Consider the following 24,196-nt stretch of genomic DNA (forward strand, 5'->3'; position numbering starts at 1 on the left):
TGACAGCATGAGTTCTGACAGGGCCACGCTGGGCTGAGGCGAGGGGCCGACATGAAATAATCGGACCCCTGATGTTTGGAGCTGGTCGGAGGAGACCACCAGTGTATTGTCTGAGGCCTACCACAGGGCTAATACACAAGGCCTCTGCAAGGGCCATGTTCAACACACACACATAAACAGACAGACAACACACCACAATAGCTGCTGTCAACAGGCCATTAGAAACGCCAGGCAGGTTTGCGATAGGCTCAAAACAAAACTCTCAAAAACAACTTTCTATTGCTGGATATGAGCATGCAACCTTTGACATCAGAGGCAGATGCTTTCAAAGTGTTTAAGGTTAAGTTTAGGCATTATTTCTAGATTTTTAAGGTTAGGGTTAAAGGAAAACTCCACCCAAAAACATTATTTTGGTATTTGTTTCATTACTCCATTGTTGACATAGTCCCAAAATGGGCTGATTTTTGTCTTTTGAAAGTTACATATCTTGAAAACTTGATTGCTGACAAGCAAAACATTTTGGGACTATGTCAACAATGGACTAATGAAACAAATCCCAAAAATTTGTTTTTGGGTGGACTCTGATGGTTAAGGTAAGGGTTAAGGTTTGGGATAGGCTTAAAACAAAAATCTACTTTCTATTGCTGGATTTGAACATGCAACCTTTGGCACCTGAGGCAGATGCTTATGACTACCCACCATCCTTGTCCACAGTACCCTAGCAAAATCAAAACCTACTTGAAGGTAACAGCGCTCACTGTTGCCCCTAGTGGCCTGTTTCCACGTCGTCTCCCGACGTCCTCGGACATGGATGGACGTCGAATACTGACTTGTATCACGGGTGACCTGGCTGCTGTGTGTGTGATAATAGCAGGGACAATGAGTCAGACAGAGCTGCTGGTAACATGTCTAACTGATTAAATGATCAGTTGCCCTCGCCACTGTCTTTTGTCACAGAGCATTAAAGCACACTGCTTGACTAGTCTTTTTAGTAGTGTCAGAATATGTTTATCATCGAAACTCCCTGAAGAATACACTGAAGAATTACTCAATAATCAGTCAGCTGAAAGATACATGTCTTCTTTCTTCTTGGGGTTTGTGATATAAATGTACCTCTAGTTGCCTCAACAAGTGAAGTGGCCATTGCTTAGAAGACTATGTACTTTGCTGACAACTAGACTGTACACTTCCCGTTCGATTAAACATAGTAGGGTCCTAGGTGTGTTGTTATCCTGGTTGGAAATAGGTTGTGGTTGAGAATCCTATTGCTAGGAATCCTATTGTTAATTGATGAGTGAGTTCTTGAAAAGCACACAGTATACAGTAAATGTGTGACAAATGTTCCTGTTATCTGACAGTTTACCAGTCTGGTACGGGCAAATAATTCACTATTGACTCAGTTTGAGTCAATAGAGTCAAGGATGTGTCTTTGACTAATATATGAGTCGATAGGATTTACTCTTGCAAATCAGCTGGGAAACAGTAATTTCACTTTAAACCAAAACTCAATGTCCTTGAATAAAGAACTGTCCTCCCTCCGACGGTCCAGTCTCGGCTGTGAGCCAAGGCCCTCACACCCGTGCCTGAATGTGACATCAATGTGGTCTTGACAAGCGCCCTCCCTCCTGCCTTCCACCCCCCTCTTCCCTTCGTCCTCTGTCCCTCCACCCCCCCTCCAAGGCTGAACCCATACACAGACCGCCTGGCAGCCACACTTCCTATATGACCCCACCCTTCCACAAACACCTTTGTCACCACCTCCCCTCTTTAGGGGGCCTAATATTCCATCATATTTGTTTACAGTGCCTAGTGGACATTGAGGAATGGTCAGAGTTGAATCCTGGCAGGGGGGAGGGGGAGCGGGGGAGGGGGGAAGGTCATGTGAACTCTTGTTTAGGAAGGAGTGATTTGTTTTTCTGTCTGTGTGGAGTGCATGCAGGTGAGCACTGAAATACTCTGCAAACAGAGAGGGGGGGAGAGAGAGAGAGCGAGAGAGAGAGACAGAAGGGGGGGGACAAATAACTCTATTCTCCATCCACTGGTAGTTCTGCACACAGTTTATTGGTTGTGTGAAAACTACAGATGCTCATTCTGTTTTTGTTTGATGTTAATAGGCCTGTATTTTTTGCATGTTCACTATGAACTATGGAACCTACTGCAATGACATCTGCCTGTATGAAAATCTTTGCTGCTAATAAATGGGCCAAATGAACACTTGCAATCTCACCTTTGCTAGAGTAGCTATCAGGAAGGTTAGCCGCCACCCCACACACACACGCGCGCACACACAGCACAGAGTGTAGTCTAAAGCTTCCGTATGCTGCCCAGTCGAAACAATTCACGCATAGACTGAGTGTACAAAACATTAGGAATACCTTCCTAACATTGAGTTGCACCCCCTTTTGCCCTTAAAACAGTCTCAATTCGTCGGGGCATGGACTCTACAAAGTGTTGAAAGCGTTCCACAGGGATGCTGGCCCATGTCGACTCCAATGCTTCCCACAGTTGTGTCAAGTTGGCTGGATGTGCTTTGGGAAACTGTTGAGCGTGAAAAACCCAGCAGCGATGCAGTTCTTGCCACACTCAAACCGTTGTGCCTGGCAGCTACTACCATACCCCGTTCAAAGGCACTTAAATATTTTATCTTGCCAATTCACCCACTGAATGGCACACATACACAATCCTGTCTCAATTGTCTCAAGGCTTAAAAATACTTCTTTAACCTGTCTCCTTCCCTTCATTTATACTGATTGAAGTGGATTTAACAGGTGACATCAATAAGGGATCATAGCTTTCAGCTGAATTCACCTGGTCAGTCTAAAAGAGCAGGTGTTCCTAATTTTGTGTATATTATGACATTTCTTTATATTTTTTTTCGTTTTGGTGTTCGACAGCATTCAGCAGGTTTTTTCCAGCTGTTCGAGCACACAACATATTCTCTTGAGGCTTGTCGAAGTTCGGTAGCCGATGTCTATGCTCCTTCATCGGTGATTGGTCAACAGTAGGGATTCTTCAATTAAGTTGTCATTCAACGACAGATGACTAGTTTTCATGCACATTATTTCACTTCAGAAATACTGCACCAAACATCTTAGTTAGATGTAAAATTGCGCAACTAAGACCTCGGCAAAAACGTCAAAATTAATTACAGATTTCTTGAGTTATCTTAGAGTAATTAAAACTATTTTGAGGAAGTGTACTGGCTACAGCATCTCAAGAGGGACAAACAGTCAATGAGATGAGAGAGAAAGTGTTTGTGTGTGTGTTATAGGGAGAGAGCACTGATAAGAAATTATGAATACGTGCTGACCAGACACTGTCAAAGAATGAAAAATTAAGTCTGGGGTGAAATAGCAGTGTAGGATTACATTCCTCCTAAGCACCGATTTTGGCTCAGTTACGTAATTTAACTCCCAAATGGCTATAATTTGAATTAAATATAGTTATACAATTTGGGGTACAACTTTTATATCAACCTGTATTCAGCACACATAGCCCCATTCCCCATGCAGGCTGTTGGATGAGGGTGTGTTTTCACACCCCAGTCACCTCAGGGGAGACCCCGGCTCCATGTTATGTCTGGCATGTGTTTGTACTTATCAGGCTGAGCAGAGGAGGTGTCCCTCATGTTGACGCTCAGCCATATGGGAAAGCTAGCTAATTTATCTGGCATCAATCTCATTTGTAAGCTAGTTTAGTATGCCAACGCTCATCTGGTATCAATCTCATGTGTAAGCTAGCCTAGTGTGCTAACGCTCATCTGGTATCAATCTTACACAGACACTCTCCCAGAACAACGTTTTCCCTGAGGAACGGGCCAAACGTTCCAGCTATATGGAGCTAGCTAGTCACTATATGGACTCCTGATACGATGTGGGATATACAAACTGAATGTAATCTAACAATTCAGAACATTATGAAAAGTTAATTCTGTCCAATGTAGGGTGTTATTTGACAACATATTGCTACAATAAAATCGTATTACCTCACATATCACTGTACTGCACATTAGAACCTGTGTATTCAATGTACTGGAATATTCAGCGTACTGTATGCTTCTAATTCTAGTGGAGTGCTTCCACAGTAATTCAGGACAGACAAACAGTATGTAGATTGCCTTACCCCAGGAAGGTAGTGCAGGCTGAGGATGTGCACCTCTTTACTGTCCTTAGTGGTGTAGCTGGTCCAGCAGCCTGTAGGCATCTCCCTCACCCTGATCCAGGCATTCTGGTTGTCAGGGACCTCCACTGGCTCACATGTCTGCTGGGATGCTGGGGGAGAGACAAGGGCAAAACCTGGTTAAGCAAAGTAGAGAGGTCACACGTTCTAGGACCATACACTTTTATTTAACCTTTATTTAACCAGCCACGTCTGTTAAGAACAAATTCTTATTTACAATGGTCGCCAATGATGGCCTGGCAAGTGGCTAGAGGGTTGAATGCCATGTTTAAACTTGCAAAACAGGCCTACACTTACGAATAGGTTTTCAAAAGGAGGGTATATTACTGGAAACTTTCTAAGAACAAAATTACACCGATTTGCCAGACGGTGGTGCTATAACAAGAGATTGAAAATGCAAACTTTGAAAGGTCACGCCCCTCACCCCGTTTGACCTAAAGTAATGAAATTCGGTACATAGTTCCCTCTCCTCAGAAGGAACAAATGTGCCTTACGGACCCATAAGGTCCGCCATGATGGATTTTCCACCATTTTACATTTATTTTGTGAAAAACACTTAAAACGCTACTCTTCTGGCAACAGTCGGCACGAAACTTGATATGTGGCATCTATGGACGAAGGTCTCTCAAATAATATTTTCCAGTGTAGTACCTAAAACAAAATGGCCGCTATTTACCAATAAACTTTCACGCACATAAATGCATATAAATCAGTCAAAGATATTCGTATTGTAACAAAATATGGTACACATGTTGCAAACACTGTCAAGACTTAACATAAGAACATTCATAATGACCCACAGTGGCACTATTACATTTGACATTTTAGTCATTTAGCAGACGCTCTTATCCAGAGCAACTTACAGTTAGTGAGTGCATACATTTTTTCATACTGGCCCCCCGTGGGAATCGAACCCACAACCCTGGCATTGCAAACACCATGCTCTACCAACTGAGCTACACAGGGCCATAATGGCCACATGTTTATATCTCTTGATCTATTTGACTCAGAGTGATGAAATTTGGCATACTGGCCCGATTTTGATTCAACATGGGTGAATGATGCGTCTTGCCATAGAGATCTGGCATTTACAAAATAATACACTGATTGGCCCAATGGGGGCGTATAGTAATCAACTTTGAGTACGTTAGTCACACGCGATATCTCAGACACCACTGGCCCAATTTTGACGAAACTTGGGTGAGTGGTGCGTCTTGCCATAGAGATCCGTCATTTACAAAATTACAATGATTGGCCAAAGGGGGGCGCTGCATCATTCGTGGGGAACGACATGTTTACTGTTGCCTTGCTTTACTACGTCAGTATGTATTTGGTGTTAAACTGGTGGCAGTTGTAAAAAAAAGTCAATAGTTGGACGAGTTGCAGAGTTAATTGAAATTAACTCCATTGTTGATTAAATGCTTTTTTCATTAATGAAGCTATTTTGTCTTGAACAAAATGGTCTATCTACTAGAAACGTATGGACAATATGGCAAATTACTTGTAGCTTTGCAACCCTATTTAAAAATAACTCCCAATGTGAAATGCATTAGGTACAAGAACATAGGTACAATAAAGAGAGAAAACCAAGGAGAGCTGGTAGAGCTATTATGACCATATAAATATGAAATGTTTTATGCATCAACCATATATACATTAAAACACATGATATCATTAGTAAGATATATTCATACACATGTTAGGCAACATACAAAGAGCTCGGTAGACCCTATTAAATCACCCTCTTGGCTACAGCCTAGACTAGCCTATGGAGGATGTTGCTTTCCTGTTATATTCATCTCTGATTCCTCTACATGCACTCCATCACTCCTGCTTCAGTGACTGTCTATAGGAGTGGAGGAGGGTTGCATGGCGGGTCATCTGGAAGCAGTGGTGCCGTGTTTTCTAATCAGGAGATAAAGTAAGAAGTATGGATGCTAAATAGGTGGGAGGGGCTACCGGTCTGATCGGCACGGCTGATAGGTCAAGTTTATCTGGGACCTCACGGCCACATGGGCAACATTAAATCAAGTCCACTCCTCTCCTCCCTACTATCCCTCACTGCCAGACTGCACCACGTACCGCAGGGAGTTTCCTCCCCAACCTCTGCTCTCTGTCACACAGACACAAGGGCAGCTGATTTATTGCATGTGAGGCTGTGTGAGGTTGTGTGTGTCAGGGCTGAAGATGAATATGAGTGTCTGGTTAGGGTTGGAGAGGTGTGAGAGTGTGTGTGTGTTGGAAGGGGTATTGGGTTGTGTGTGTGTGTGTGTGTGTGTGTGTGTGTGTGTGTGTGTGTGTGTGTGTGTGTGTGTGTGTGTGAGGGGGGGTGTCAGGTGGGTGGGTGTGGGTGTGGGTGGGTGTGGGTGTGTGTCGGGTGGGTGGGTGTGTGTGTGGGTGTGTGTGGGTGTGTGTGTCGGGTGGGTGTGTGTGTGTGTGTGTGGGGGTGTGTGTGGGTGTGTGAGTCGGGTGGGTGTGTGTGGGTGTGTGTGGGTGTGTGTGTCGGGTGGTTGGGTGGGTGTGGGTGTGTGTGTCGGGTGGGTGGGTGGGTGTGGGTGTGTGTGGGTGTGTGTGTCGGGTGGGTGGGTGTGGGTGTGTGTGTGTGATAATAGTACGGAGGGAGTCGGAGCGAATGGCATTGTGTGGAGACCTCAGAGGGAACCGTTGAAATAATGTATTTGCTTTTTTTATTCCTTTTACTTTGTGCCCTGGGGGAGTATCCTGTTGGTGCTCAATAAATATTGCCCACCAGTAAACAGCCTCCTTCCTCAGGAAGAGCAGGGTCAGGTGTCGCGTCCTACCCAATCAACAGTCAGCACTAGGACCAAGTCCAGCCCAGCCTAGTGAGAGATGGGAGATCTGATTGGGGCCCTGATGCCCCCCACCTCAGACTGTCTGTCTCCTGACCCTGTAGGATGTGACTCAGATAGTATCATAGGACTGATACAGAGACAACCCTGGTCTGAGTGTCTGAATCCCAATCAGTAGACACACACCTAAATGGAATACAATATTACCACTGACACCCATTATGGAAAGGGCTGATATTATTGAGCGCAGAGGCAGTGGTGGAAAAAGTACCTAATTGTCATACTTGAGTAAAAGCAAAGATACCTTAATAAAAAATGACTCATTTAAAGGTGAAAGTCACCCAGTAAAATACTACTTGAGTAAAAGTCTAAAAGTATTTGTTCACATTCCTTATATTAAGCAAACCAGACGTCACGATTTTCTTGTTTATTTATTTACGGATAGCCAGGGGCACACTCCAACACTCAGACATCATTTACAAATGAAGCATTTGTGTTTAGTGAGTCCTCCAGATCAGAGGCAGTAGGGATGACCAGGGATGTTCTCTTGATAAGTGTGTTAATTGAAACATTTCCTGTCCTGCTAAGCATTCGAAATGTACTTTTGGGTGTCAGGGAAAACGTACAGTATAGTGTAAAAAGTACATTATTTTCTTTAGGAATGCAGTGGAGTAAAAGTAAAGGAGTCAGAAATATAAAAAGTAAAGTACAGATACCCCAAAAGTAGTACTTTAAAAAGTGTTTGTACTTAAGTACTTCATACCACTGCACAGAGGACAATCCTCTTTGAGAAAACTGATGAGAATTTTCAGCTCGTTATGTGCTGATTGGTGCTTAAATTCCTCTCATTGAAAAATCAAATTTGGTATGAGTCGGCAGTAAAGATGAATCCAATACCTCCCCATTTTATAGAGAGATCAGTTATAATTTGTCTGATACTATTCACATTGACAGAATTACATTCTCTGATTTAGACCCGTATAATAGCTTAATCTGAGAACCTATTACAAAAGATTAAAACTGTTATGAACACCTAAGAGACAATCATAGCTTCTCAGTTCCAGGGTCCGTTCCTATTCACAAAGCATAACAGAGTAGCAGTGCTGATCTAAGATCAGGTCACCCCTGTCCATATAACCTTATTCATTATGATCTAATTGGCAAAACGAATCCTATATCAGCACTCACACACCGAGACTCTTGAATACGGGCCCACGTCTGCAGACCCAGGATTTTCCCTATCTACTGTAGCTACAAGGTGCAAAGCATTTGGGGGAGGGGTTGATAGTTGATGAGCGCCATGGAAGGATGGACGGACGGACGGACGGACGGACGGACGGGGTGAACAGGAAACAACAACTTTCGTGAGGGCAACAGGAAATGCCCTGTTTAGACGGCTGGCCTGATGATGACGGAGAGCCCAGGCAGAGGACATTGTCGTCACCACGAGGGGGAGGGATGGAGGGAGGGAAAGGAGAGAGGAGAGAGAAGGGGTAAGAGGAAAGTCAAGCCAATGCCCACCACACAAACAGCTCTTTCTTTCCAGCCTCTCATCTTTTCGTTAATGAACTCTTTCTTTCTTTCCCCACTGTGCAGTGAGAGATCCTCCCTCTCTTTTCTCATCATCCCTCTTCTTCTGCTCTGGTCAAGGCCCAGTTTCCTGTTATTCTGCCCCTGTGGTTTAATGTCCACTCAACAGCCAGATTACCTCCCATAAAGAAGTCTCATTCCACTGTGACAGAGTCAACAGCCTGTGTAAATCACCCCCTGGTGTCTGCAAAGCACACATGCACACACACACACACACACACACAGACACACACACACAGAGACACACACACCGATATTCCCCTAATCCTATTTACCGGTCACTAAGGATATAAACTATAGTCACACTGACCCCTCTGCCTGACCCGGAAATGCCAAGTGCCTCATTAAGCAGTTTGCTGGTAAATGAGCTATAGAGAAGCGCCGTTCCATTCCTCCTCTGTCTTTATCTATTTTTATCAGCAGCGCCTCCAATTTTATTTTCCACGATGGTGGTGATTCCCATATAGATGTGAAGGGGAGTCAGGGGGGTTTTGAAGGAATGCATCATAATGATTCTAGATGATAGAGGATGTATAGGAAATGATGATGAGCCTCATGCTTCATAGTGTTGTGTCACAGTGTTTATCTGAGTATTTAAGTCCTTGGCTTGAATCGCGTCTGGCCATTCATCCCTCTCCTCCTCCCTTGTACTGTTTTTTGCCTGTCTGTGTCTATCTCTGGACTGTCCCTTCTTGTCTCATTGTTCTGGTCAACTCCCAAACCTGATGCTGAGCCAAAGAAAATGCCCAATCAGGCATGTGTCTCCTGTCTGATGCAGGGGCGGACTACGGTGGGGGGTGCGGGGGCTCGAGTTAAGAGGGCGAGATTTCTCAATGCTGTAAAGTACACAAAGTTATCCCTCTGATGCAGCTTGGTACATTCCAAGTCTACCATCTGTGCCTGTGAGTGTATGTCTTCTTAGGACATAAGACCACTGTTTATTTTATGGGACAGAAATAGTTTGTTTAATATTAACGTTTATACCTAACATTGTGATAAATGTTTAATATCTACAGATGTCCCTGACGTAGTAAACAACTAAACAGCAAAAAATATTTTCATTATTACTGGCAATCTTTTTTGCAAAAGTTTTTTGCAACTCTTCAAGGCATATTGTAGGTGTATTAAGAACAAAAACATCACGGAGCGGAAAAAGCCAGCGTGGCTCCTTCCTATCAGCAGAAATACTAAACGCATGACTTCATCAGCCTCATCTGACATGGATCGGACTACCAGTTCTTGTTTGGGGGGGTGAAAGGTTCATCGTCAGTATTCTGTAGGGTGGATCTATTTCAACTGGTTCCAATAATGGTGTCTGCATCACATCTAAACCCTGCCTTATCTGGAAATCTAGGGTAAACCCTGGCAAACACAGAGCAGTGTCAGGGGCTACTGTCTCCCTGAGGCAGAGAAAACTGTTTGCGTCCTGGGTCGGGTCGGAGGAGCCATGATGGTGAGGGGGGGGGGGGTCTGGTCTGCCCCAGCCTTTCTAGCTCCACACACCTATTGTCCTGGTGTTTCCGCGGCCACAGACCGAGGCCTGACCATCCACAGGAAGGTAAACAAGCTCTTATCAGCGTTCTGCAGGGGCCCGCAGTGTCCCCTGGCCTCTCACCCCTACACTGCACAACACTACACTGTGCCTCACCTCTCTCCTCCTCTCTCCACACGCCAGCAAAATCCCCACAGTCTATCAAAAAGTCCCTGATTATCACTGTCACTTTTATTACTACTTTATATGTGGTAGTGGGGGGAGGTTGTGTGTGTGTGTGTGAGATCTTCTTTAGTCGAGCATTAGCAAATATATATAATGTATATACACTTCATGACCAAAAGTATGTGGACACCTGCTCGTCGAACATCTCATTCCAAAATCATGGGCATTAATATGGAGTTGGTCCCCTCTTTGCTGCTACAACAGCCTCCACTCTTCTGGGAAGGATTTCCACTAGATGTTGGAACATTGCTGTGGGGACTTGCTTCCACTCAGCCACAAGAGTGTTAGTGAGGTCGGGCACTGATGTTGGGCGATTAGGTCTGGCTCGCAGTCAGCGTTCCAATTCATCCCAAAGGTGTTCGATGGGGTTGAGGTCAGGCTTCTGTGCAGGGCAGTCAAGTTCTTCCACACCGATCTCAACAAACCATTTCTGTATGGACCTCGCTTTGTGCACGGGGGCATTGTAATGCTGAAACAGGAAAGGGCCTTCCCCAAACTGTTGCCACAAAGTTGGAAGCACAAAATCGTCAAGAATGTAATTGTATGCTGTAGCGTTAAGATTTCCCTTCACTGGAACTAAGGGGCCTAGCCCGAACCATGAAAAACAGCCCCAGACATTTATTCCTCCTCCACCAAACTTTACAGTTGGCAATATGCATTCGCGCAGGTAGCATTCTCCTGGCATCCGCCAAACCCAGATTCGTCTGTCAGACTGCCAGATGGTGAAGCTTGATTCATCACTCCAGAGAAAGCGTTTCCACTGCTCCAGAGTCCAATGGTGGCGAACTTTACACCACTCCAGCCGATGCTTGACATTGCGCATGGTGATCTTAGGCTTGTGTGCGGCTGCTCGGCCATGGAAACCAATTTCATGAAACTCCCGATGAACAGTTATTGTGCAGACGTTGCTTCCAGAGGCAGTTTGGAACTCGGTAGTGAGTGTCGCAACCGAGGACAGACAATTTTTACGCGCTACACGCTTCAGCACTCGGCGGTCCCGTTCTGTGAGCTTGTGTGGCCTATCACTTCGCGGCTGAGTCGTTGTTGCTCCTAGACTTTTCCACTTCACAATAACAGCACTTACAGTTGATCGGGGCAGCTCTAGCAGGGCAGAAATTGGACGAACTGACTTGTTCGAAAGGTTGCATCCTATGACGGTGCCACGTTGAAAGTCACTGAGCTCTTCAGTAAGGCCATTCTACTTCCCTATCCAACCTGAAAGAGCTTGAGAGGATCTGCAAAGAAGAATGGGAGAAACTCCCCAAATACAGGTGTGCCAAGGTTGTAGCGTCATACCCAAGAAGACTCGAGACTGTAATCACTGCCAAAGGTGCTTCAACAAAGTACTGCGTAAAGGGTCTGAATATTTTTTATTTTGAAGAAATTAGCAAACATTTCAAAAAAACTGTTTTTGCTTTGTCATTATGGGGTGTTGTGTGTAGATTGATGAGTGGAAAATAACTATTTAATCAATTTTAGAATAAGGCTCTAATGTAACAAAATGTGGAAAAAGTAAATGGGTCTGAATACTTTCTGAATGCACTGTATATATTTTTTTGGATTTTCTTAGGATTTTTTTTATGGCACACGAAACACCTTTGTGATTCACGCCCATCTCAGTGAAATAATCCATTGCGGAGGCCGCGGGATGGCACAGTCCAAGAAGTGTAGCTAAAATGCACAATGGACGTCTCTCTCCAGAATGCACTCTCTCTCGCCAATTTGTGCACATTCTGTCACAACATTCTGTTCCTCCGAAGCTGCCTCCTCTCCTTGTTTGGGCAGGCTTCGGCGTTCGTCGTCACTGGCCTTCTAGCCACTGCCGCTCCTCTTCTCATTATTCCATTTGTTTTGTCTTGTTTTTTACACACACCTGGTTCATATCCCCTCATCAGTCCCTGCATAAGGATTCCCCCATGTCTTTGTGTGTGATTGTTTCCATGTGAAGGTGTCGATAGCTCAGTGGAGCATTATGTACTTCATCACCGGGATATTCACCCGTGTGTTTTGTTTTTCCCAGTGCGCCGTTAAGTCGCACTGTAGTTGTTTTACGCATTGCTGCGAACCGCTGTATTGGCCAAATAAACCATTAATCTTTGATTTACACCTCCTGCGCCTAACTCCATCCAAATCACCCGCTACACATTCATTGTTTGCGTTTGATTGTTAGTGTCTATCTATTCCCGATTACATATATCACCAGTTGTCACGCTCTGGCTCCGGGACTGTGTAGTTTGAGCCAGGGTGTATTCATTTGGTTGTGTTGGGTATAGGGTGTGTTCATTTGGTTGTGTTTGGTTTTGGTTGCAGTGTCTTGTCTCGTCATGTGACTCCCAATCGGAGGTAACGAGTGTCAGCTGTCGGCTCGTTATCTCTGATTGGGAGCCATATTTAAACTGTCAGTGTTCATCTTAGGGTTGTGGGTTTTTGTTCCGTTTCAGTCTGTGTACTGAGGACTTCACTATCCGTCATTGTTTATTGTTTTCTTGTTCGTGCACTTTAACTTTAATAAAGTCATGTTCGCTACAAACGCTGCGCTTTGGTCCACTCCTTCCGTAGACGGCCGTGACAGAAAAACCCACCACAAAAGGACCAAGCAGCGTATACAGGAACACCCGCAGGAGAGAACGCTGGTGGATGTCCTCCTCGGCTGGGGACATATTACGCAGGAGGAGGCCGTCCGGTACCGGAGGGCGATGAAGGGGGAGAACCTGGCAGGAGAGGAGCAACGGCGTCAGCAGGGCCATCGTCGGAAGGACGAGAGGCACCCCCAAGAATTTTTTAGGGGGGGGCACACGGCATGGGCGACTGGGCAGCAGGAGGCTGCCACAGGGAGATGTGGAGAGAAGGATATCGGATTACGGGAGCCATTGGCGAGTAGAGGGAGGGAAGTTGTTGTGGCACGGCGTGAGAGACTGATGTGTGTTACCAGTCCGGTCCGGCCCGTTCCTGATCCCCAGTTAAGGCCAGTGGTGTGTGTTCCCGGTACGGACCGGCCTGTTCCTACTCCACGCACCAAGCCCACGGTGTGCGTCGCCAGTCCAGCCCGGCCTGTTCCTGCTCCACGCACTAAACCTACGGTGTGCGCCGCCAGCCCAGCCCGGCCGGTTCCTGCTCCACGCACTAAACCTACGGTGTGCGTCGCCAGCCCAGCCCGGCCTGTTCCTGCTCCACGCACCAAGCCTACGGTGTGCGTCGACAGCCCTGCCCGGCCTGTTCCTGCTCCACGCACTAAACCTACGGTGTGCGTCGCCAGCCCAGCCCGGCCTGTTCCTGCTCTACGCACAAAGCCTACGGGGTGCGTCGCCAGCCCAGCCCGGCCGGTTCCTGCTCCACGCACTAAACCTACGGTGTGCGTCGCCAGCCCAGCCCGGCCTGTTCCTGCTCCACGCACCAAGCCTACGGTGTGCGTCGACAGCCCTGCCCGGCCTGTTCCTGCTCCACGCACTAAACCTACGGTGTGCGTCGCCAGCCCAGCCCGGCCTGTTCCTGCTCTACGCACAAAGCCTACGGGGTGCGTCGCCAGCCCAGCCCGGCCTGTTCCTGCTCCACGCACAAAACCTACGGTGTGCGTCGCCAGCCCAGCCCGGCCTGTTCCTGCTCTACGCACAAAGCCTACGGTGTGCGTCGCCAGCCCAGCCCGGCCTGTTCCTGCTACTCGCACCAAGCCAAGGGTGCGAGTCGTCAGCCGGATCCAGCCTGTTCCTGCTACTCGCACCAAGCCAAGGGTGCGAGTCGTCAGCCTGGTCCAGCCCGTTCCTGCTACTCGCACCAAGCCAGGGGTACGAGTCGTCGGCCTGGTCCAGCCCGTTCCTGCTACTCGCACCAGGCCAAGGGTGCGAGTCGTCAGCCTGGTTCAGCTCGTCCCTGCTACTCGCACTCAAGCCAGGGGTGCGAGCCGTCAGCCTGATCCAGCCCATTCCTGCTACTCGCACCAAGCCAGGGATGCGAGTCTTCAGCCTGGTGAGGCCTGTTCCGGCCCACGCACCAGGCAAAGGGTGCGTATCGTCTGCCAGTTCCGGTCCATTCCTACCTCACGCGCCAAGCCAGGGGTGCGCGTCGGAGGTCCTGATCCAGCAAGCTGGGTCAGATCGGACCTGGGGCACTACGGGGAGTGAAGTGGGGTGGTGGTCAAGCCCGAGCCGGAGCCGCCTCCGAGGAGCAACACCCACCCAGCCCTCCCCTATTTTGGGGTGTAGGCGCGGTCGGAGTCCGCGCCTTTAGGGGGGGGTACTGTCACGCTCTGGCTCCGGGACTGTGTAGTTTGAGCCAGGGTGTATTCATTTGGTTGTGTTGGGTATAGGGTGTGTTCATTTGGTTGTGTTTGGTTTTGGTTGCAGTGTCTTGTCTCGTCATGTGACTCCCAATCGGAGGTAACGAGTGTCAGCTGTCGGCTCGTTATCTCTGATTGGGAGCCATATTTAAACTGTCAGTGTTCATCTTAGGGTTGTGGGTTTTTGTTCCGTTTCAGTCTGTGTACTGAGGACTTCACTATCCGTCATTGTTTATTGTTTTCTCGTTCGTGCACTTTAACTTTAATAAAGTCATGTTCGCTACAAACGCTGCGCTTTGGTCCACTCCTTCCGTAGACGGCCGTGACACCAGTAGTACATTTACCATTCATTCCTATAATTTCTAATCTACAGTGTTTGTTTGGTTACGGTCATTTATGTTAATGCATTCAATATATTATTATTCCAGTCTTTTGTTGTTCTCATTGTCGGAGTGGACATGTTGTTTGCAGAGTGCACAAGCTATGCTACACTTGTGAGAAACAAGTTTAGGTTTATTTTATTCCATTTACGAGTTTTGTCAATTTAGTCATTGTCTTTTGTTTGGAGCGCTCCTGTCAATGTTGAGTAAGGACACGCACCTGATTACGCATAGGAGTAGGCCTATAGGCTACCTGGCCTGCGCGCAAATGTAGGAATATAAATGTGCCCATTTGGGAATCTGATAGTATTTCTGATTGGCTTAACGCACCACCAATAGTTCCTCAATGTATTTGAAAAATCTTTCCAGCTCTCTCCCTTTCGATAACCACTCAGCGTGAAAGGGAAACATTGTATGCTCTGATCCAGTGGAAACGTCATGAAATAGGCCTATCTGATTACTTCTTATCACTTGTGCCAATATCCTACAGCTGTGTCTGTCCCGAGCTCACTGGCACCGGAAACTCTGAGGGCCCAGAATATTTTAAACAATGTTGCAAGTTTGCTAGCAGGAGCTTAGGCCAGACTCAAGGTAATAGTTGATACAATGTTTCAAGTTCATTGCAAGCCATGTGTAGCCAATGTGATTTATAGGATATTTATTTTCATCAGGATATTTTCTACCTGCAGGCTGCAATGTTTTTACATAGTTGGCAATGGCAATAGAAGTTACCTTTTAGGTTTGTATACTTTTCATTTAGATTTGGATAGAATTTGGATTAACCACGTGACAATGATTTTGAGATACGAAGACCATATTATAAATGAAATGAAACTGTTCCATGAAAATGTGCACATGAAAACCATAACTGGCACGCAAATCGGTAGAAATGGTAAGATAAACTAGCATTCCACATGAGAAAGGTTGCCGATTCCTCGTGTAGCTTATTACCGGCAACTTCAGCAGAATAAAGCCCAAATATGCGAAAGCCAGTAGGAGCGGGAGGAGGATGATCGGGTCAGATTAAGATTTTTTATTCTTGATCTCTGGCTCCCTCAAGTCATTTGTGTCTTATTTCATCAAACAGTGTGCTCAAAGCATCAGACAAGCTCAATGCATTGCCTATATAGTTGATTTTATTAAAACACATAGGGTGTCTATATATGGAAAAATACACCTTTAAAAATGTCGACCAATCAATTGGTTGAAAGAACAGAAGACTTTTGGACTTTTGGATTTATTTACGTCGGGGACAGCCCTAGTGTGTGTGTATGCGCACGCGTGTGTGTGGTTATTTAGGTGTGTTACTGGCATTGAGCAGTGGTGGAAAAAGAACCCAATTGTCATACTTGAGTAAAAGTTAAGATACCTTAATAGAAAATTACTAAAAGTGAAAGTCACCCAGTAAAATCCTACTTGAGTAAAATTCTAAAAGTATTTGGTTTTAAATATATGTAAGTATCAAAAGTAAAAGTAAAAGTATAAATCAATTCAAATTCCTTATATTAAGCAAACCAGACGGCACCATTTTCAGGAGCACGCTCCAACACTCAGACATCATTTACAAACAAAGCATGTGTTTAGTAAATCCGCCAGATTAGAGGCAGTAGGGATGACCAGGAATGTTCTCTTGATAAGTGTGTGAATTAGACCATTTTCCTGTCCTGCTAAGCATTCAAAATTTAACGAGTACTTTTGGGTGTCAAGGAAAATGTACGGAGGAGAAAGTACATAATTTTCTTTAGGAATGTAGTGAAGTAAAAGTAAAATTTGTCAAAAATATAAATAGTAAAGTAAAGTACAGATACACCAAAAAAACTACTTAAGTAGTACTTTCAAGTATTTTTACTTAAGTACTTTACACCACTGGCATTGAGGATGTGAAAGCTGGTCTGTAGACAGCTTGTCTTCATATATAATGACTCTGTTTACACCTCTTGTCAGACATCTCCTCATGTCATAAGTAGTACAACAAATCCATGGAGGGCGTATGGCTCACTCACACACACACACACACACACACACACACACACACACACACACACACACACACACACATTTATCTCTTAGAAGCTTGAGAGCTGTCTCTCAATTAATCTTCATGGTTTGTCTGTCTGTTGCTGTTCCTAAGGCAATCTGATGCTTTGATGTTGAAAAACTGAGTGTGCTCTTGTCATTCACTATACTAGCAGTTCTTTCCTAGAATGGTGATACAAGGAACTTTAGATATGATGAATGTTAAATACATTGCCGTTCCCCACTGATACACTACATGCTCTCTCTCTATCTCTCTCTCTGTCTCTCTCACAGACACACACAAACACACACACATACAGAAACATCTATCTGTCATATTCCAGGCAGCATCAGCGAGTGCAATGTTTCCGTTTCATTTCTTTGGTTGCCTCTTCCTTCAAATTCACAAGGTGTTCCATAAACACTTTATTAGCTCTCAGTCTTCAGGTTGGTCCCAGTGTGACCAAATTAATTCATCACTAAACGACGAGACATTGTGAATTTGCTCTATAGTGAGAGTCTATTCATCTTCCAGGCATTAATTAGCAAACGTGGCTTTTGGAGGGAAAGACTAATTTAGCGGTCGCTGTGCTAACTCCGTTCCACCGAGCAGATGGAAGCGGCAGAGATGCATTGCACACTGGGTGCTTCCAATCATTCAAGATTGATGTCGCTTTGCACAGCATATGTTCCTCATAGAACCAGCAGATATTACCCAGTTTTTCTCCACTGATTTCTCAGAAAATATTAACGAGCCCACTTTGGGTTCGTCGCATCATAGATAGCATAGCTATGAAGGTTCTGATACTTTTCGACACGTTTGAGAAGTTGAAGAAGTGGAGTTAGGTAGAGTCTGAAGCAAAGACAAAAAGATTGTGCTGCTTTGCAGTGCTGAGTATTATTTTTCTTCCTCTAAGAGTAATGAAATTGTCTGAGTGCGGAGAGCTGTCAACAAGCTTGACTATATTCCCTCAGGAAGATAAGTACAGACTTTTAAGAGCCCTGAGCATGGCTTTGGGAATTGTTGGAGTCATATTACTAAATGACAAACATCTGCACTCCTGGGCCTTTAATTAAAGCCTATCCCTGGATCACACTTTCTACTTTTCAATGTATTAATAATGGGAAAAATTACATCAAAAGCGTTCTATCAAATTCAGAGGGACTCTCTATAACCCTAAATGTGGCCCCTACATAAACACACCAACACAAACAGGAGCACACTCACTTAAACAGGCGTGCAGACACACGTGCACACACACACACGGGTGCACACACACAAGCACACATACCATGTTTGTCATAAATCAAAGAGACATTTGAGGGCTTCACCACATGAATCCAGAGAAAGCAGCATGACACCTGAATCAACACGAAGGTTAAACTTTATACACCCAGGCCTGCATAGCTCTACCATTAGGGTCAAATAACAAGTGACTGTAGCTACCCTACGTTGTTTCAATTCTGAACAACATTGAGTCGCGGTTTTTAAGATTTGTGAGACACATCGCAACAAGCTTCAACTAAAGCCTATGACACCTGTCATTGCTTCAAAGCATCAACTGTTCAATAATAATTTCCTGTCCTTTAGAAGCTTCGCTGACAAGCCTCTCTGTTCTGCCTGAAGAAAGCAGCACATCAACATAGCATACTAAATAGTTTATGAATTTGCATAGTGGGAAATACAGAATAGATACCAAATAGCCAATCCAAGTACTACTCTTTCTGGGATTTGGGTAAGATAAAAAAATGTAAGGGATGGGTACAAATCCCCTTTCAAGACTTCTTCTGATTGGGCAGACCCTTGGCTGAGTATGGGCAGACTGGCCAGAGATAATAGCTACACAACGCCATGCCTTATCTGTCCACAGTGCCTAGACGGCCGCCGCTGGCATGGGCACAAGGCGGTCACCATTCTGATGAGGAGTTTTATCTCAGTGCCATGTACTAATGAGCCATTCAGGTCTCACGCCACCGCCAGCCGACCAACCCGACCTGGGGGAGCTGGGCCTTACCAATCCCCAGGGATAGTGCACCACTGGTGGGAAAGACAGGCAGGTAAGGTCCAGGCCTTGGCCAGAAACAGTGGCTGAAACGAGTGGACACATAAATATCAATGACTGTTTTTGTTTGACATGGTCATCTTTTGTTAAAAACTAAAATGACAGTTAATCAAAGTGATGCATAAGTACTCCATGTAAATAATGATGTGTGTATTTGTTAAAAGCTCAACGGAACTAGTGCTCTCTGTCTCTCTTTGCCTCACAGCCAAGTAATTGAATAATTACTGAGGCTCAAGCATCTCCTTGCAGATGAGAAACGATTGTGTATGTTAGTCGCAAAATGTTTTTCCTAGATATGAAATATTAAATAGGTCTTAAATGAAATGGTTTCTGAGATTAAAGTGTGCCTATCAACATTAGGATATGCATAGCCTAAATAGAGTGAGCTAGATGTGTTTTACAGTGCTTTGATATATGCCTTATTGCATGAGGGGGGTGCCTTGTTAACAACTTACTTCAAGAAAAACATAACTCACAAGCTGGAAAAAATCATTTGGCTCTCTAAACATTTTACATGACACTGTGGCCCTGCTTTACTCCAGAGATAAAGTGAACCATCACACATCATTCATAATCTATATACAAACAGGAAAAGTTATCCGGCTGCAAACATTATCGTAACTCATCAAGCGCTTACTCTCCCTTTTAGATACAACAGAGAGAAATAGAGAGCGAGCAAGAGAGAGAGAGAAGTGAGCAACATACTGTAGCATACCCACTGGGCACAGACGTCAAATCAACGTCTATTCCACGTTGGGTCAATGTAATTGAATTGAAAAGACGTGGAAACAACGTTTATTCAACCAGCGTGTGCCCAGTGGGTAGCTAGTCCCGCTCAGCACTGCTAGAGTCAAAGAGAGAAAAAGAGAGGCAGTCAGAAATGGATTGTTAATTGCAACAGTGAGATAGAAATCGGTCTGCAGGAGCGACAAGTGGTCGCGTCACTATGTCTCCCTGGTCCTGCCACCCAGTCTGGCTGCAGTGGGGGGAAGTGGGCTATTTACACTCTCAACGCCATTTTTAACAGAGGCAGCAGTTTTTTGGTTTTGTTATTTCCCTCTGCAAGGCCCTACTAAGGAGCTGTCTGTCATCTATTTTTATCCCTCTCTCCTTCTCTCTCATTTCTCTCTGCATCTTGCCATAGTGTATTTCTCTCACACACACAATCTCGCTCTCTCTTTAGTCCCTCCCCCTCTTTCTGTCTCTCCCTCTCCTTAGCATCATCTTTGTCTCTGTCTGTCCATCTCTCTGCCACATCCCTCAACACCCCCGTTACTCTCTCTCTCTCTCTCTCTCTCTCTCTCTCTCTCTCTCTCTCTCTCTCTCTCTCTCATCACTTTCATCCCTTTCTCTCTCTCTCTGCACCCCTTTCCCAATCAACCCCCACTGTGCCACTGATGTGTTCTTGGATAGTTACATAATCCACCCCCCACCCCTGACCACCACCACCATCATCTCCACCCCTCCCCACCCCCCAGCCTCCAGCATAGCTTCCTCAGGATATGGGTCCTAGTGGCTCCCCCGCCTGCTGTTCTGCTACTCTCCTTACCTTTCTTCCCTCCATCTCCCTCCCTCCCTAGTCTGTCAGCTTCGACCAAGCTCTCTTTCAGGCTCCCCTCCCTCTACGGCAGCTGCCTAATCGCTTTTGTACTTTTCCTCCAGTCTGTGGAGAAGGACCCGGCTGGGAGGAAGTGCAGCGGGAGGCCGACAGTCGACAACCGTCACGTCAGGCTCCCACGGGGAACTAACTGCAGCGGGGAGCCAATGGGGCCTACAGTCAACCTAGCCCCCCATAGGGACACCTCCAGAGAGAGGCTGTACAGCTGATGGCCCCCATGGAACTACAGAACAGAAGTCTGGAGCCCAACTACCGTCTGGAGCCCAAACGGAGGCCCCCAACAGGGACAACAGGGATTTAATCCAGTAAGACCTAAGCAGTCGACACAGATCCCCAACTAGAATCCACTGCAGAGGGCTACACTGTCGACAGACTGTCACAGTTGCAGCCACAACCTCAGCCACTCACTAGTGATGGGTGTAAAAAATGCTGTGTTCAGCAACATTGCTATAGTGTTCCTATTTGGAAGTCTCACAGAATACTCCAATAAATGTCTTGGCATGTCTCGGTTATGTTTCAGTTTCAGTTTCAAGTTTTATTAGTCGTATGTACAGGATACACATGGTACATACCGTCCAACAAAATGCTTATTTGCTGGTTCCTTCTCTACAATGGTACAACATAAAGAAATAATCAAAAATAAGAATACAAAAAGTTTTGGACTGCTGTCCTTTGTCTGCTAGAGCCAAATACATCAAATGTGCATGTTCAGTCAAAAGTACCACTTGAGCACAAGGAGGATATCAGTGCATGAACCTGAGGGTCCACTGGAATGGCATGAACTACACTTGCTCTGTCTGACATAACCATCTGAAAATAAGCATCACTCTAAGGATCCACACCTGTCAGCGGCCAGAGCATAACACAAGACCTGTCAGAGCATAACTGAACATTGCAGATACTCTTCCATTTCCTACATAAGACTCCGGCTAACTGCCAACTAACCACTGCAGCCACAGAGAGCAATAGTAATTGCGCCTTTTTGTAGGAACTAATGGAGGGTACCACCATTGCTTGTTGGCCAGAGCCTATGGGGAAATGAATGGGTTTTTTGTAGGGTTTTGGGATAAAATATGAAAATAAGATATGTGGTAAACATAGGCTTAGGAGATCTAATAGAGCATGGTGTTTGCAATGCCAGGGTTGTGGGTTCGATTCCCACGGGGTGCCAGTATGAAAAATAAAAAAATAATGTATGCACTCACTAACTGTAAGTCGCTCTGGATAACAGCGTCTGCTAAATGACTAAAATGTTAAATGTAATAAGTTTTGTTCTATGACATCAGCTAATGTCACTTTTTGTGAATTTTTTAACATTTATGTAATCAAAATAAGCCCATAAAGCACATAAAGGCTTCATAGGTCATGTTAACTGACTGATATTATTACAATGTTTTTATATATATAAAATCTCCTCAGCCTGTGTTAACCTCAAACCTTATTTTCTGCATTTATCCCAAAACCCCATTCTTTCCCCATTGATTTCCCCCATAGGAATGGCTGAACGAACCAGAGGTTTAATTTCCGTTTTTTAGGACTACAAGCTGGCGAGCTCTATTTATCATACCTACAGATATCTATACCTAAACGATACACCTCTATATACAGACTCATCCAATCAACTGGTAATCCTGAGAGAGAACCACTGAAAACAGATGTGAAAATAAAGCCCTAATTGTTTTTTTTTAAAAGAGATGAGGTTAGAATAACAAAGTCATGAGAGGTCAAATCAAGGTTAATTTTTTAACTTTGCTTACACAGAAGGAAAGACCCTCTAGGCTTCAATTCAGCACCAGTCTCCAAGTCGAGTCTAGCATACTAGCCGTCAACCAAACAGCTCTTCACTAACACAACCATTAAGAAGAGATGGTAGTTGGAGGTTCAACCAACCATTGGTCTTACCTGAAGTGGCGATGGCAAGGCACAGTAGAAGCAGAGGTAAAAGCGACATGTTGCTGCTCTCCATCTCTAAGTCAGATATCTGTGGGAGTCTCAAAGAAGAACTAGCCGGTGTCTAGGTGCTCGGGCAGCGAGAGCAGCGTCCTCGTCCAATGGCAGCACGTCTGTGACTGTAGTGGCAGTGGTTCCGCTCCAGAGGGGTGACCACACAAATCCAGCCTTGATAGGTCAAAGGTCAGCTTGGAGAAAAGAGGCGGGACGTCAGTAGGAGATAGCCAACTGCCAAGCAAAGTCATAGATGAGGTGAATACTGAAAAGATCCAATCAATAAGGAATAGTGTATACCTCTGATATAAGTGATGTTGCACATTTATATCATTACATCAGAGTAGAATCTATATAATTTCAATGCATATTAATCAATGTAATACTCATCCTCTACACTCAATGCTGGCAAGCTTAACAAATCCCCTCAAGGAACCTTTCCCGTTGAAAATTAAATTGTGAGATGGTGTTGCCAAGATTATAAACTGCATTACTTTCTTTTTTTCTGTCTTTTATCTGGAACAGTGCTATCTGAGATTATTATAGGATTAAATTTTCTCTCCTGAGGGCTTGTTCCTAAATGTCTAGGATCAGATGCAGTACACTGATTAACATCTATGTTGGTGATGATTAACAAGGCCATTTCTAATAAATGTATGTACTGTACCTCTCTCTACTCAGCTACCCCCCATTTTCTAGGTGCTTGATTATAACTGTTGCTATGATACCAAATTCAGATGAAAAATTGGATAATCAGTTAAAACTTGACACATGACATTGCCATCAACTACTGCATGTGCAACTAATGATAGGCTACAAATGTATTACCTTTATACTTCCAATGGGATTATCTGTTCTTGGATAGCCTAGCATATTCGTTGGGGCCCAGAGCTCTAGGGTTATCCAGTGGTCAGTAACTGCTGGCCCAGTCTGCCAGGAAACGGTATGGCGTCGCTTTCTTTAAATAATATTACAATGAGGAGATCTGATAAGCAGGGGGAGACTGCTCTTGTTATATGATTCATACAGTGCGAGGGGAAAAGACTATATAAACTGTTTATGCAACCAAAGCAAACCAAAAGTAACTTTGGCTACTTCCTTAACCAGACAAACCCGAATTATTGAGTAAAATGCCTAATAACGCTTTAACTATAGAAAATGGTCATCAGAAAGTAGTTGAATATTTCAGGCAAACGGAAGACAGGCTATTAAAGTGAAATAAAAGCAAAACCGTTACTTTTTCATTTGACTGAAATAAATAGGATGAAAAAGTGAAACTAGTAGTTCAGAAATGTACGATAATACGGCTATAGGCTAGACGTTTTTCTGACAATAGCTCACAGTTCACAACTTTGTAATACTTTTTAACAAGTTTCTCACCTAATTGTCACCTATCATTGGCTTCAAATAAACAACACATCAAGGAAATACATTGTATCAGGGACAACAACTAAAGCTGACAGCAAAGGATTGATAAAAAAAAAAACTCACATATCAATGGAGAATGTAACTTTTAAATTGCGGGTATAATCCACGAGTGCGAAAGAAGCATCCAGTCATGTAAACGCTCATAAACTTTCTACTGTAGCTGGGCGGGTGGTGAAGC

At 44.8% G+C, this 24,196-nt stretch overlaps 1 protein-coding gene across 4 annotated transcripts in view; it reads right to left on the reverse strand.

Annotated features, from left to right (window-relative positions):
• The window catches only part of LOC121541689 (endoglin), a 42,089-nt gene extending 17,893 nt beyond the window's left edge, over nt 1-24,196 (reverse strand). For 2 of the 4 annotated variants that reach the window (XM_041850925.1, XM_041850929.1), the window contains exons 1-3: nt 24,082-24,196; nt 22,549-22,784; nt 4,123-4,271 (exon numbers count right to left, since the gene is read on the reverse strand). In XM_041850925.1, the coding sequence (XP_041706859.1) occupies nt 4,123-4,271; nt 22,549-22,612 (213 nt within the window). In that variant the 5' untranslated portion in view covers nt 22,613-22,784; nt 24,082-24,196. Of the gene's footprint in view, nt 1-4,122; nt 4,272-22,548; nt 22,825-23,418; nt 23,576-24,081 lie in introns of all 4 variants that reach the window. The other 2 variants (XM_041850927.1, XM_041850928.1) reach the window with 2 other exon arrangements.

Source organism: Coregonus clupeaformis, chromosome 27 (assembly GCF_020615455.1).
Source record: "Coregonus clupeaformis isolate EN_2021a chromosome 27, ASM2061545v1, whole genome shotgun sequence".
Taxonomy (NCBI): Eukaryota; Metazoa; Chordata; class Actinopteri; order Salmoniformes; family Salmonidae; genus Coregonus; species Coregonus clupeaformis.